This window comes from Symphalangus syndactylus, chromosome 10, assembly GCF_028878055.3.
Source record: "Symphalangus syndactylus isolate Jambi chromosome 10, NHGRI_mSymSyn1-v2.1_pri, whole genome shotgun sequence".
Classification (NCBI taxonomy): Eukaryota; Metazoa; Chordata; class Mammalia; order Primates; family Hylobatidae; genus Symphalangus; species Symphalangus syndactylus.
The window spans coordinates 26,365,803-26,380,358 of NC_072432.2; the positions used below are offsets into that span (position 1 = coordinate 26,365,803).

General features: G+C 41.4%; 1 protein-coding gene across 5 annotated transcripts in view; it reads right to left on the bottom strand.

The window, feature by feature from the left end:
• NEBL (nebulette) overlaps positions 1-14,556 on the bottom strand; it is a 391,737-nt gene that overhangs the window by 226,027 nt on the left and 151,154 nt on the right. For all 5 annotated transcript variants that reach the window (XM_055296713.2, XM_055296711.2, XM_055296710.2 and 2 more), the window contains exon 3: positions 13,239-13,323. In XM_055296713.2, the coding sequence (XP_055152688.1) occupies positions 13,239-13,323 (85 nt within the window). The remainder of the gene's footprint in view (positions 1-13,238; positions 13,324-14,556) is intronic.

Genomic DNA, 14,556 nt, shown 5'->3' on the forward strand with positions numbered 1-14,556 from the left:
CCCACCTGCCTGACCTGCCACGCCACGCAGCTGACACCTTTGGAGGGAAACAGCTTTATGGATACACTTTTCTCATGTCTTGTTTCTGTTCCATTGTCTCCTGACAACACATGTCCCTGCTGCCAACGCCTCGCCTGCCCCACAAACTCTCCTTTAATGCTGGTTTCCCTAGCATTTTGGTTTAAAGGATCTTTTGTTATGAAGCCATGTCAAAACATGCACATTTGAACTATTTTCTGAACCAGATTATTCTTCAAAGACAGAAACCATGAATTTTCCTTCTGTATCCCCACTGGTACCTAATACCTACATCTGAAACCATCTCTATTCAATCAATGATTATTGACTGAGGGATGACGTCATGAGTTTCTTGAATCGACTTTGGTTGTATACATCCTGCTGTGCAGCTAAAAGCTTCTCATGCAGGATCTTTCTAATCAGAATAGGGTTGTTCTCTGCACAGGTACAATCGCACGAGGAATATAGGAAAATTGTCATATAATTCTGCTTTTCATAGGAACTAGCCTTTTCTTAAATTATTCAATTATTTTAAGATTTTACGAAAATCTCAAAATGTATCTAAATTTCTAGGGTAAGAAATGTATGAAAGGGAATAAAAAATATCTGAAAAACATTCTCAGTTCTTATCTCTATTATGGAACTTTATAAACAAACCAAAAGTAGTCCAAAAAATCAAGAACCCATGAATGTATCAAATGTGTATCACGGGTAAAAATTCTGGTTTGATTCCTGTAGTTCAAAACAACAGAATGCATTGTAACCTGAAATTTTTTCTGATATGTATACACATAAATACATGTATATTAAAGACATTTGAATTTGAGCATCAGATTGTGGATTTTTTTAAACCATTCTAGCCTTTAACTGACCTACATTGATTTCTTTACATTAAGAATGCAGTGGATATTTGGTAACAACAGTTTTGTTTGAAGAAGTTTCCTCTTCATGAACTCTTCTCTAAAATGCAGACATCGTTATGAATAAATGCATGAATGAATAAATCCATCATTAATTAATAAAAAAATAAAAACTCAAAGCCATTGAAATATTGGAAAAATTTATTAAAAGAGTAAAATTTGGGGGAAAATAAATGCCAGGAGTGTTCATTATTTGGGACAACGTTTTATGGAACTGGTTCTCAAATATTAACAAGAGTAAATAAGAATCACCTGGGCTGGGCACGGTGGCTCACGCCTGTAAATCCTAGTACTTTGGGAGGCCGAGGCAGATGGATCATGAGGTCAGGAGATCGAGACGATCCTGGCTAACACGGTGAAACCCCGTCTCTACTAAAATACAAAAAATTGCCGGGCGTGGTGTTGGGTGCCTGTAGTCCCAGCTACTCGGGAGGCTGAGGCAGGAGAATGGCATGAACCCGGGAGGCGGAGCTTGCAGTGAGCCGAGATTGAGCCACTGCACTCCAACCTGGGGCACAAAGCGAGACTCCGTCTCAAAAAAAAAAAAAAAAAAAAAAGAATGCCCTGGAGAATTAACAATGCAGATTTCTGGGCCTCCCTGTCGGTAGGTCTGGGGCCAGGCCAATGAATGAGCATTCTCACCATATTCACTAGGTAACTGTGATGCATACAGGTAGGCAGGAAAAGACAATTTGGAGAAACACTGACTCACAGAAAGCATCTCACCTTTCTTTTTCCTCTAAAACTCCTTCAGTATTATCCTCTCAAGGTCTTTAGGCATTTCTATGGAGAAACTGGTGAATTAAGGGTAGGCCATTTAATAGAGGCAAAAAAGGAAATCAAGACCTCACCCAAACAAATTCTTAGGTTCTTACTGGCCTGAGAGTAACACCTTATGCCCTCCATTTTGCATGCTCACAACCAAATAAACAGACAAATACCAAATTGAAGACAGAAAGTTCAATTGCAGCTGTTAACAGTCCCTGACTTGTGCAGTGACACACACACACTCACATCTTAGTTCTTTAAGGAGCACGAGGCCTAGTATATGACATAAAATAGATATCCAATAAACATTTGCTAAAAGACCTAATGCCTTTAGAGCAATGAGTCACAGAATATACATCTAAGAAGTCAGCAGGGAGACCCCCAGGTGGTCAAATTGGCCAGGTCAGCCCCCAGCAGCCTGAATGGTAAAGCCTCAGTGTTACTGACTGTGAAGAAGTAAAACAGTAAAATTTAAAATATACATAAGCAAATCTGTTTTAAAATCATTATCTGGCCAGGCACAGTGGCTTGCACCTGTAATCCGAGAAGTTTGCAAAGTCAAGATGAGAGGATTGCTTGAGCCCAAGAGTTCGAGACCAGCCTGGGCAACATAGGTAGACGCCATCTTTTCAAATAAAATAAAATTAGCCAGGCATGGTGGTGCACGCTTGTGGTCCCAGTTACTCGGGAGGCTCAGGTGGGAGGACTGCTTGAGCCCAGGAACTCAAGGCTGCAGTGAGCTGTGATCATGCCACTGCACTTCAGCCTGGGTGACAGAGCAAGTGTCTCAAAAACAATAATAATAATAAATTAAATGAAATCACCGTTTTATTTCTTTTTACATCTACCCACCCATAAGTATAATCTGATACAATGAATTACTGTCATACTAACACGGTTTGTTTGTTTTTTTAAGTATTGCAATCTTTCTTTTCCTTTATTTGCCACGCTCGCCCTGTAAGCCCCAAGAACCAATGTTAGTAACCTGGAATATATTAATCCATATTTTTCTACCTATACATATATTCCTAATCAGAGCTATCCCCATATAGACATAGATATGCACACGCAGGCACACACAGAGGGTTTGGTCATCTCTATGCTTTTCTGCATCTGTGTTTCTCACTGAGCAACACTTCACAGGCATACCTCCAAGGCATGTGGCTATAGAGCTCTATTTCCTTCCTTTGAATGACCGTATCATATTCTTTGGTATGGATTATCATAATGGAACTCACTATTCTCTTGCAGATGAGCTTTCACTCTGTTTCCAGTTTTGTGCCACTACAAACGGTGCTGTCATAGACATCCTTGTACTTAGGCTTTCTATGCTGATAATTTTGTTTCCATGGGAGAGATTCCCAGGAGTGGAATTGCCAGAACAAAACATATTCGTATTTTTCAAGTTTTAACACTTGTTGCTAGATTGCTTTTTTTAAGGCAGTAAGAGTTCATGTTTCCAAAAGAGTTAATATTTTAATGGAGGTAAAATAAAATTGTGCTTAGAAGGCAGGGAGTCCATAATCTTTCTGTGACAACGCCACCACTCTCTGTAGGACCTGTAAATCCAACCAGTCCTTCTTCCCTGTTCCTTCCCTTAGCCAGCCCAGCCACTCCTGCTAAAGCTTGAGACTTTCTAGGGTTCCACTGATGGAGTTCACTATGCCCTGAAGTTCTGCATTTATATTCTAAAGCAGGCTACCATACCTTTTCCAAAGGAGGAGATGCATGGCTTTCACCAAATTTCCATAGTGGTCCAAGACCCAAAAAGGGTTAGGAGCCATCCGTCTAGAGTCTGATGGATGACAAGAGGATTGGGATATTGCTTACGACATGACTTAATTTTGCCAAGGACAATAATAAGAAGAAAGTTGCTTTTATTGGAGAAGTCTTCCTGTGTCCATGAAGCAATCAAAACCATTTTCAATCCACATTATTTTAAGAAGGAGCAAGTTCTACAAATAGTTGACAAAAAGGCACAGGTGTTGGGTGGGGAAAGAAAAACAGAAAGAGCTCCTTCCAAACCAGGTGAAGGATCCTTTCTTATTCTACATATTTCTCAAAGAATTTGACATCTGATCCATGGAAAGAAGAAAAGAGTCACTTTGGGGTTTCTTTCAAAGAAAGGATAAACATTTCAGTGGAGAATGAGAGGAGAAAGCCGAATGAAATACAGAAGAAAAAAACTGTTAACAGAATTTGGGAGAATATATTTTGAGGGGACCCAGTAAACACCTCTAAGTCAGGGGTCAGCTCTTTCCTCCATTCATCCTCTCTCCCCACAGCCGCTGGTCTCTTGCCTCACACAACTGCCACCCAAGAGCGGGCAGGGCTGGGCCAAAGGAGGTATCCACTAAATGTAGATTAAACCAATAAATAATTAAAGCAGCCTTATACAGAATAAGTTACAGGAAGTATGGAGGGTCCTTCAGTGAGATTTCTTTGCTAGTAAAGGTTTGAAGCCAAAAATGGTTTTTCTCCGTTTGTAATTTATGCCAAGAAAGAACTGGAAAAGCATCTGTCCACCTGTCAGAAAAGTGTCTTGCTCTTCATTCTTATAAGACTCTTGCTTTTTATGAAACTACCTTTCATTCTTTCTACTTCATTTCATACATTATCACCCTTATCATCCGATGGCACAATATCATCCAGGCGATTGCTTAGTGTGGTTATTTATTAATAACCATTAAATTAATAAGATCACTGGCCTCTAAAATCTACAACAAAGGACAAAGATGAAAACAGACATAAAAAACCTTAAATTAATGAACAAACTACACAGAGAAAGACCCACTAAAACAGGTAAAGCCTCTTTAATTACGTCTGTGCTTGTTATATAGTAGAATGAGTGATCTATCCTCCGGAATCAGTAATATTTTGAAAAAGATCTCATTACCACACTTCCAGAAGTAATACTACATGTTTCTGTTACGGTTTTTCACGTTAGCTATTTCTTAAAACATATGGAATAACTAAAAGACATGGAGACTGCAAAGCTAATTCACAGATGGGGAACTTAGATTGCAATGAGGTGACTGTTAGAGTGTCCAGCAGTGAATTAAATCATACTTAGCCACTGATAACAAAAGAGAAAAGACACTTCATGTTTTCTCGGTCTTTCAGGTTTTCAAGACTTTCCTGAATGTTGTCCTTCCAAGTTAACTTTGTTACATTATTATATATGTGTGTGTGTGTGTGTGTGTGTGTGTATAGGTAGATGTTATACAGATGTATGTAAAGACATGCATATATTTATATGCATATTGCATATGTTTGCATATTGTATGCATCTCTATATACATGTACAGTAGTCCCCTCTTATCCCTGGTTTCACTTTCCACAGTTTCAGTTACCTGCAGTCAACTGTGGGCTGAAAATAGGTTAGCAAAGTACAATAAGATATTTTGAAAAAGAGAGAGACCACATTCACATAACTTTTATTACAGCATACTGTTGAAATTATTCTATCTTACTATTAGTTATTGTTGTGGCTTTTTATTTTTAAATCTTTTTCCATAGGTTTTTGGGGAACAGATGGTATTTGGTTACGTCAAAAAGTGAGCTACGGACATGAATAGACAATTCTCAAAAGAAGATATACAAATGGCCAACAAACATATGAAAAAATGCTCAACATCGCTAATGATCTGGGAAATGCAAATCAAAACCACAATGTCATCCCACCTTACTACTGCAAGAATGGCCATAATCAAAAACACAAAAAATAATAGATGTTGGCGTGGATGCAGTGAAAACTCGCTGGTGGGAATGTAAACCAGTTATTGTTGTTAATCTGTTCCTGTGCCTAATTTATAAATTAAACTTTATTGTAGATATATACATATAGGAAACAACCGTATTTATAAGGTTTGGTACTATCTGCAGTTTTCAGACATCCACTAGGGTTCTTGGAACATATTCAGTGCAAATAAGGGGTGTCTACTCTATGCATATTGTATGTAATGTATGTATATTGTGTGTATATCTACATAGATGTATATTACATATAATATTTATTATATATGTATCTAAAAAACACGTATACATACACACTCCTAAGACATTAAGTGGTATTCCTATGAATAATAAAATATTGTAGAATAAAAAGATTCAAAGCCTTGGAAATTATCCAATTCTAAGGAAAACTTCCATAACAGATATGTTCTCTGTCCAATAGCAGAAATACAGTTAAGAGCTACTTTGGTTTTAATGTTAATGGTTTACAAGCATTAAAGCCATTCTAGAGGTTTTTAAAAAATCGGTTATTAAGGCTCTATGATTGCCTAATTAAAAATAGAACAGAATTCTTGGCTTTACTGTATTTCACTTTTTCGGTTTAAGTAAATCACTTGGAATTGGTATATTTAGTTGTGTGGTGTCTAAAATACTGTATGCTTAGGAAGCTAACTCAGTAGATAAAGATGCTTATTAGATTTCCCTTAGAAGACATTTACAGATCATGGATTCCTGTAAATAAGAAAAATTCCACAGAAATAGGAACTCAGTGTCAGTCAAAAGGGGTCCAGAGCAGCTCCACCAGTTAGGGTCAAATTTGTGTTGCCTTAATTTCTGATTTAGCATCATCCTGACCCTTGACTTCACCAAAAATCAAGAGAGAGGGAAGGAGGCGGAGAAGGAAATTCTAACTGCTCTCTTCCAACATTTTGTAATGAGAAAAACTCCATTTTACAAAGCACAATCCATATTTTGGAAGCCTAAGTATCTCATTTCAGAATACAATACAATTGTCCCAAACGGAAGCTTTTTTAAAGAATGATGTTAACATAGTCATCTTTTCTCTACAGAATTTCTTGAGCCTGCTTTTACCCTTTGCAAGGCCCTCAGAGAATTCCAGACGGAAGGTTCTTCTGAAGCCAATGGATGCTCTAAATAAAGTTCTGAGGTAAAGGAAAATGATAAGTAGGCTAGATAATTTCTGCTTAAAATATACAATTTTTAAGTACACATATATATACTTTATGAGAGTTGAAACATTCAGGACACTAATAAGGGCTACTGCAGGCTGCTGGTTACCCCTAGAGCTATTGCCAAGAGGCCTTTTCTGAATTCAATATTGTCCTGTAAATTTGGTTGTGTTGTTTAAGGCCATTATGAGAGAGTAGTTTCTAAGTAGTGTCCTCCATTCAAAAAACATTGTTAGGAAATTAAGAGTGTTGATTAAGGGTATTAAGAAATAGTTCCCTAATGCGCCTGTTAATTTAATGAAATGGGATTGCTTTAGATCAGCTTCTCTGTATGAGGGATCACAGAGACATGCTGAATTGAGATATATGGTTTTTGTTTGTTTGCTTTTGTTTTTGTTTTGTCTTGTTTTGCTTTGAGACTAGGTATAGCTCTGTCGACCAGGCTGGAGTGCAGCAGCACAATCATAGCTCACTACAACCTCGACCTTCTGGGCTCAAGCGATCCTCCTACGTCAGTCTCCTGAGTAGGTGTGACTACAGGTGTGTGCTACCATGCCTAGCGAATTTTTTATTTTTTATTTTTTTGCAAGAATGGGGCTTTGCTATGTTGCCCAGCCTGGTCTCAAACTCCTGGCCTCAAGCCATCCTCCCACCTCGAACTCCCAAAGCCCTGGGATTACAGGCATGAGCCACCACACCCAGTGAAGAACAACTTTTGAAGTTCAAAAGCTACCACATAATCAATCAAAGCCATTCAAAAATAAATAAATAAATAAATAAATAAATAAAAATAGGAAAGCATTAGGAAGTAAAACTAAAATAAGACATTTCATAGAAGTATACTAATATATAGAGTTACTCTACTTCTACATAGAAAACTTGAAAAATATCTACTGAGCTAATTAGGAAGTCATGTAACATGGCATAAATGACTTTGAACGTAGGTTATTAAAGCTCAACAACTGAGTTAAATGATGAGTTGCTATCAGTGAATGAACAGCATAATTGTAGCTATTCTTGTCTTTCGTCCTGTGCCATTTTTTAAACATCTTCCAGTGTGAAACTGATTTACCCATCAACTTCCCGCAGATCTTTGTGACCTCCCAATTATGACCTTCAGCCAATATCTGAGACCAGTCCAGGGAAGGAGCTATTTAGAGAATGGTCAAATGAAATGGCAGGCCTGACAATTACTATTTTGGCAGAAAAGAAAAAATAATGGTAGTTTTTTTTTTTCAAGTTATTTTATTGCTAGGTTGAGACATTATTGCAGAACATTTTTGTGCTAAAATCAGAGACTATTATAACTGGAAGGAATTTTACTACAACCTATCATCTTATGCCCTGAGAAAGGTTAGGAGTACCCAAAGTCACACTTAGTGGCAGGGACGGGGGAAAGCCCAGATCGCTGGGTGGCTGGTCTAGTGCTATATTTACCCAATAAAATCAAAGTGTATACAACAGGTCAGCAACTTATTTATGATGTACTCGTATTCAGATACAAAAGAAAGCCAAGCTTCTTTATGTCTTAGAGCTGCCCTGTGATTCCTCACAAGTACGTTCCACATGGAAGTGGAAAGAACTAAATTTAGTTCCATCGGTTGCATTGAGTCCATTCAACAACTTAAACAGTCAGCTTAGGTCAATTCCCATTTCCTACTGCTTCCTGGTTCCCCTTTGAGATGATGTCCTGGAGTGTGTGAGTGAAGGAAGAAGAAAGCCTGGGACCCATGCCCACATTCCCTCCTTCTCTCCTCGAACTCCTTTGGCCTCAGCGGTGTCTCCTGTCCTCGCAGGCGCCAGGCACCCTGTTGGCATCTGATGCTGAAGAAAGATAGTGGCTGGTAACCCTGTGGTGTGTTCTTCCTTGGCTCAGGAACAGCCTAGTGGTACCCCCTAAAGACACTTCCCTCCTTGCTTCTCATTGAGGTCTAACCTCTATTCCCCACCCGCACATCCACCCCTGGCCCCAGGGCCACACTGTTCCTGCAATGGCAATGCCCCTGGCAGCTCCCAGCAAGCACCTCAGCATCCCTCTGCAAGGCACATTGCAGCTGCCATCACCTTCCACACTACAAGAGAGACTAAGATTCTGGGAAATGCAACCCATATTCTTACTTTGCCTGCCATGCTGCAGAGGCCCCACGTCTGCCACTGAGGTGGGAGGAGATTGGGAATACATTTTGTGGGGTGGTTTTCTCTGCTTTTGGCACTCTAATCTGCCTCTCCCAACTTTCATCTCTGAGCCTGCAGTCAGCAGAGAGAGAGGAGGTTGTATTTCAGTCTCCGATTTTCTGCTTGCTTCGTACAATCTACCATGGCCAGAACTGGGAGTAGGGTAGGCGCCCCCCTTCACGTGGGACCATCTTCCCTCCTTCCCAGAGTGCCACTCACTCTTCCAGAATGATTTGCATTCTCTCCGTTATCATTCTCCATCTTTCATCGTATCAGCCCTCATAAATTACACATACTCCATTTAAGAGCACAGTGAGCCCCAAATCCCTCTTATTTTCAGCATGATTGCAAATAGCTAAGCCAAGCACAGAAACAACTAAGTGGGGAGTAGCTATTGTTTTGTCTTCATTTTAAGCAGCCTTTTTCAAAACTATGCTCTACAGAAGCCCAGGTTTCCTTAAGGCTCTGGGGATGGGAAGATGAGGAGAGTCGGGGGGGGTTGGAGATGTCAGGGGCTTGCCCCCCTCCCCTGCTTCAATCATGGCAGCTCCGCGTTGTCGTCTTCTCAGTGGGGGCTCCCACTCAAAATGTCATCGGAAGAACCATTTCAACGGCTTTGAGAAGTCTCCAGACCCCTGGTTCTGAGTACCCAAAGCATCTATGCCTTCCCTTCCAATAAGAGTGTGCTACACAGCCCGAAAAAGGGAACGCTTTCTACCACATGATATTAAAATAATCAGTAAATTTCTTTTTTCTGTTTTTTGGGGTTTTTTTGTTTGTTTGTTTCTTAGAGTCTTGCTGTGTCAGCCAGGCTGCTGGAGCACAGTGGTGTGATTACAGCTAACTGCAGCCTCCAACTCCTGGAGTCAACAGGATCCTCCTGTCTCAGCCTCCTGAGTAGCTGAGACTACAGGTATGCACTATTACACCCTAATTTTTTATAAAATGTTTGTAGAAACGGGGGTCTCCCTACGGTGCCCAGACTGATATCAAACTCCTAGCTTCAAGCAATCCTGCCACCTCAGCCTCCCAAAGTGCTGGGATTACAGACATAAGCCACAGCACCCGGCTAGAAATTTCTTTTTTAAGGGGCCTTTCATCTCACCCGGATGTTTTCAGTTTAGGGAATCACCCAATTTACAAAGAGTTTGAGTTCCAAAACTTTTGTTTCTAAGTCAGGGCTTTGGATCTCACTTTCCTAAAGAAAATCAGGTGAGCCAGTCCCAAGGCAAGCACTAAAAGCCTGATGCCCCCACAGGTGAACTATAATGTTGCTGATTCCACCAGAAGCAGTTTTACTTTTGCTTCTTGTTGAATGGGCTACTATGGGCCCATGGGGGCGTCTAACCACTCTTTATGCTATTTCTTTGAAGCAGTTCATGCTGTGATGTGTGATCAAAAGGGAACTAGTGACTATAAAAGGGCTTTCCCTCCCTCTCTTCCTCTTGACTGCCAAGGTCCACAGCAGTCCACATCCACTGCAGTCAGAGGCTGGCCAAGTGGATGTTCACCAGGTACTGGATAAAGCCTGTGAACCACTGGCTTTAAAGAGCTAACTCTTGGTTTGTTTGCTTATTCACAGTATTTCATAAAATTTTATTATGACAATCTGGCACCTGATATAGATTCCAAAAAAGCTTGAGAGGATTTAGCATTTAGATGTAAAATATTCACAGGGTTTACAACCCTCTCAAGAAGAGCGGGGAAATAAAAAGAGAAAATTTTTTAAAGAAAGAGATAACAGTGGGTAACTATAAATAACTTTCTAGATTGAATTGGAAAATAAATTTTGATTTTATTTTTGGCTCACTTGGTAAGCTAATGAACTGAAAGAAGAGAATTGGTTTTAACCAGACAATTCTAAAAGATTTCAGAATTTGAAAACTTGGAGCTATGAATAGATGTGATTCATTTAGCATCACAAATGATCAAAACAAGCCTATAAAATATTAATAGTCAATTTTCCACCAAAACCAGCGAGCTGTTCAGAATTCCAGATATCAAAACTCTAAGAAAATGCTCTCGTGCAGAATCAAATCATTTAATAGGCTAAAAGGGAATCCAATGCCATTACTGAATATTACCATTAGGATAGATACCTATCCACGTTTTTGCAAAAATGGAAATGTTCTTACAGAAGTGTTTTCACCTCTCACCCAGAAAAAAAAGAAACCATAATGACTTCTAGGGTACAGTGGCACGATCTTGGCTCGCTGCAACCTCCACCTCCCGTGTTCAGGCAATTCTACTTCAGTCTCTCGAGTAGTTGGGATTATAGGCATCCGCCACCACTCCCAGCTAATTTGTGTACTTTTTGTAGAGATGAGGTTTCACCACGTTGGCCAGGCTGGTCTCGAACCTCTGACCTCAAGTGATCTGCCCACCTCGGCCTCTCAAAGTGCTCAGATTACAGGCACGAGCCACCGCACCCAGCCTGATCTTTCTCTTTTTCAGTACTTATAACAAATTAAATATAGTCATTCCAAGGTGTGTGTGTTAGTCCTCTTTCCTCAGACACCCTATAAATTTACGAAGGGAAGAGAAACTAATTGGAAATTATTTTGCACAGTACCAAAGCATGTCACAGGCAGGAAATGAGTATTTGATTGCTTGATGTAGTTCTATGTCCAGTGTGTACTTGTCCAGAATTACCTGATTAACCCTAACTTGACGAGAAGAAAGGCACACTGGATACGCACAGAGCAGATCCAGATTCTAGTACCCCTGGGGGTGTGAATGAACAGAGGTGTTCTTGCTGGCCTCAATAATAGTGTCTGTTTTTGGCCAGCACCCAATTTTTGTAACCAAAACCAGTACACAAACACCAGCATTTTACACAAACTGAAAAATAGCTCCCAACCATGTATTCACAGCATTGTTAACCAACAGTAAATTCCACTTGGAGATTATTTCCTCTAATTAAACGGACTGAGAAGTGATCCCAAGTCCCCCAGAAAGACACTACAGAAAACCACAACCTCCCCTGTGATTAGATACACCATCAAGGAAATTACTCAATCCCAAGTCACTGAGAGCTGCCGGCTTTCATTAAGAAAGAGCTTCAGGCCGGGCGCAGTGGCTCACGCCTGTAATCCCAGCACTTTGGGAGGCTGAGGCGGGTGGATCACGAAGTCAAGAGTTCAAGACCAGTCTGACCAAGATGGTGAAACCCTGCCTCTACTGAAAATACAAAAGTTAGCCGGGCGTGGTAACAGGCGCCTGTAATCCCAGCTACTGGGGAGGCTGAGGCAGAGAATTACTTGAACCCAGGAGGCAGAGGTTGCAGTGAGCCGAGACGGCACAACTGCACTCCAACCTGGGGGCAACAGAGCAAGACTCCGTTCTCCCACCACCCCCAAAAAAAGAGCTATAGACTGACATTTTCAAAGTCTGTTAGCTGGACACCTCTTTCCTTCACAAATTCTGTGTGTTTCCCTTTCACATACCAGGAATTCTCAGGGACCATCATTATCACCATCGTAACAAGTCTCCACAGTCATAAAATATATTCTCACTTTTTGAAATGCCTTCACACCTAACTATCTCATTTAATACTTACAGACACCCTCAAGACAGGTAGACAAGATGGACTGCCTCACTGAACATTAGTGCAAACATCAGAGAAACTTGCCTAAGGCCACAGCCAATGAACAGATGAAGGAGGCCTACAACCACCTAGCCTCCCCTACCTCCACCTCCCTTCTCCCCTCTTCCCTCCTTACTTCACCACTGACCAATGGATTGCAATGTAGTTGCTCCATGTCTTACTATGGGGTGCCAGGAAAGACAGCTTCTTTGAAAGAGAGCACCCCATGTTTACTAAAAGATCGGGTGTCCCTGCAGAAAACCCTGCCACTCACAACCCTAGTCTTAACTGATGTGTTTCACCATATTGAAGGCAAGTTGCCATCTAACATGGTTGACCGGGAGCCAATTGTGGTGTTCTCATCTTTGTTCATGCTGTCAATGTGACATATGAAAGAAATATGAACAAAGTGACAGGAGGAAAACAAAGCCCGTGGCTGGTGTGAGATACACAGACGGGGTGTTAGCCCCACACACACTGCAACTGGGTCAAGTTAGCACCTTGTTTTTCCCCACATATGCGGTGTGGAAAAGCTATTTGTAAAACGTGTTTAAATATTTAGGACCAAATAAGTCAAGATTGTTGGGAAACATTGACTCTGACCGGAACTCATTTACTCGCCCTAGTCCAACGTGAATAACAAAACTGAGAATATCAGGACAATTCAAGACCGGGACCAATACAGATGTTCAACACTTTCACCCGGAATTCCCACACAGGCCTGCTTTCAGCCTCCACACCGGCTGGTGACCCAGCAGGAACAGTACGAGGACAAGAATCTCAGAAGAGCAGCCTTGTGAAAAATCTTTAGTGCCAAGGGAACAAAACGAATCTTCTAGAAGTTACCTGACTCTGCAATTCACTTTGCTGCTTCAGGCGAAGATTTTCAGGTGTATCTGCCACCGTGGTGAAGGACTGCTTTGGGTAGTGTCTGTGGAGAAATTTTTTAAAAGGACATAATTAAAATATTGTGCTACAAAACAACACTTTCACACCCATTGTTTTGCGCATCCCCCCTTTTCCCCACCCGGTCACAGTGGAAGAGGGACCTGAGCTTGGCTAAGGTCATCTCTCTGTCATTATTCTGGACCTCATCCCATTCCCATGGCTCTGTCGCTCAGACATCCTCATTGTCTCCCACAGCTTAACCTTGGCTTCTGTTTTCTAAGCGCATCTTCATGCATGTTCAAGGTTCTCCTAACCTCCGCCGTTCCTCCACCCCATACACCCTTCCAGCATGTGTGCCAGCTCATCCATCCTTCAACCAAACTTCCTGACAAAGAAGCCTCACCTCACGGTGCCTGCCCATCTCCTCTCTGACTCATTCCCCAGCTCTATGACTGGCTTCTGGCTTCTGTTTCTAGAAGTTTCTCTTGCCCATTATAATGACTTTCCGTGGACACAACCAACAGACATCTTGTAGTCCTCCTCCTGAGCGGCCTCCCTCCATCTTGAAATGTCATCTCCCCAGGTTTACACACACCCCTGGCTCAGCTGCTCCCTCTAGTGGTTCCTTCCCTGCCTCCTGCGGGCTCCCCTAAGTCTGTGCATCTCCCCACTCAAGATCCGCACCTGGGATCTCTTCTCAGTCTACACCATCACCTGGGGATCACATCATTCCCGCAGCTTTGGGGCATCTCTGTGAGCTGACTACTCTGACTACTCCAAAGTCCGAGTTTCAGATTCAATAGCATTTCCATTTGCAGATTCCGTACCCAGCACAACTCCACCAGTCCAAAACGCAGCTGTTCATCACCCCACCCCCCCCAACACAAGTTCCTCCCCTGAATCTTCTTTTTCATTTATTATATTAGTGCCCCGTTGCCCAAGTCAGAAAGCTGGGAGTAATCTAGATTCCTCACACATCCAATCACTCGTTCACCAAATCTATTGATCTTGTCTGCAAATATATCTCAACTATTTACTTATATAAATGTATATATGTGTATATGTCTCCATCTTGACTCCATTTTTTTTTTTTTTTTTTTTTTTGAGACGGAGTCTCGCTCTGTCGCCCAGGCTGGAGTGCAGTGGCGCAGTCTCGGCTCACTGCAAGCTCCACCTCCCGGGTTCACGCCATTCTCCTGCCTCAGCTAATTGTCGGGCACATTTATCGTTTAGGTGACTACAGCACCAGCCAGTCTTGCCCTTCTCATCTGAGAAC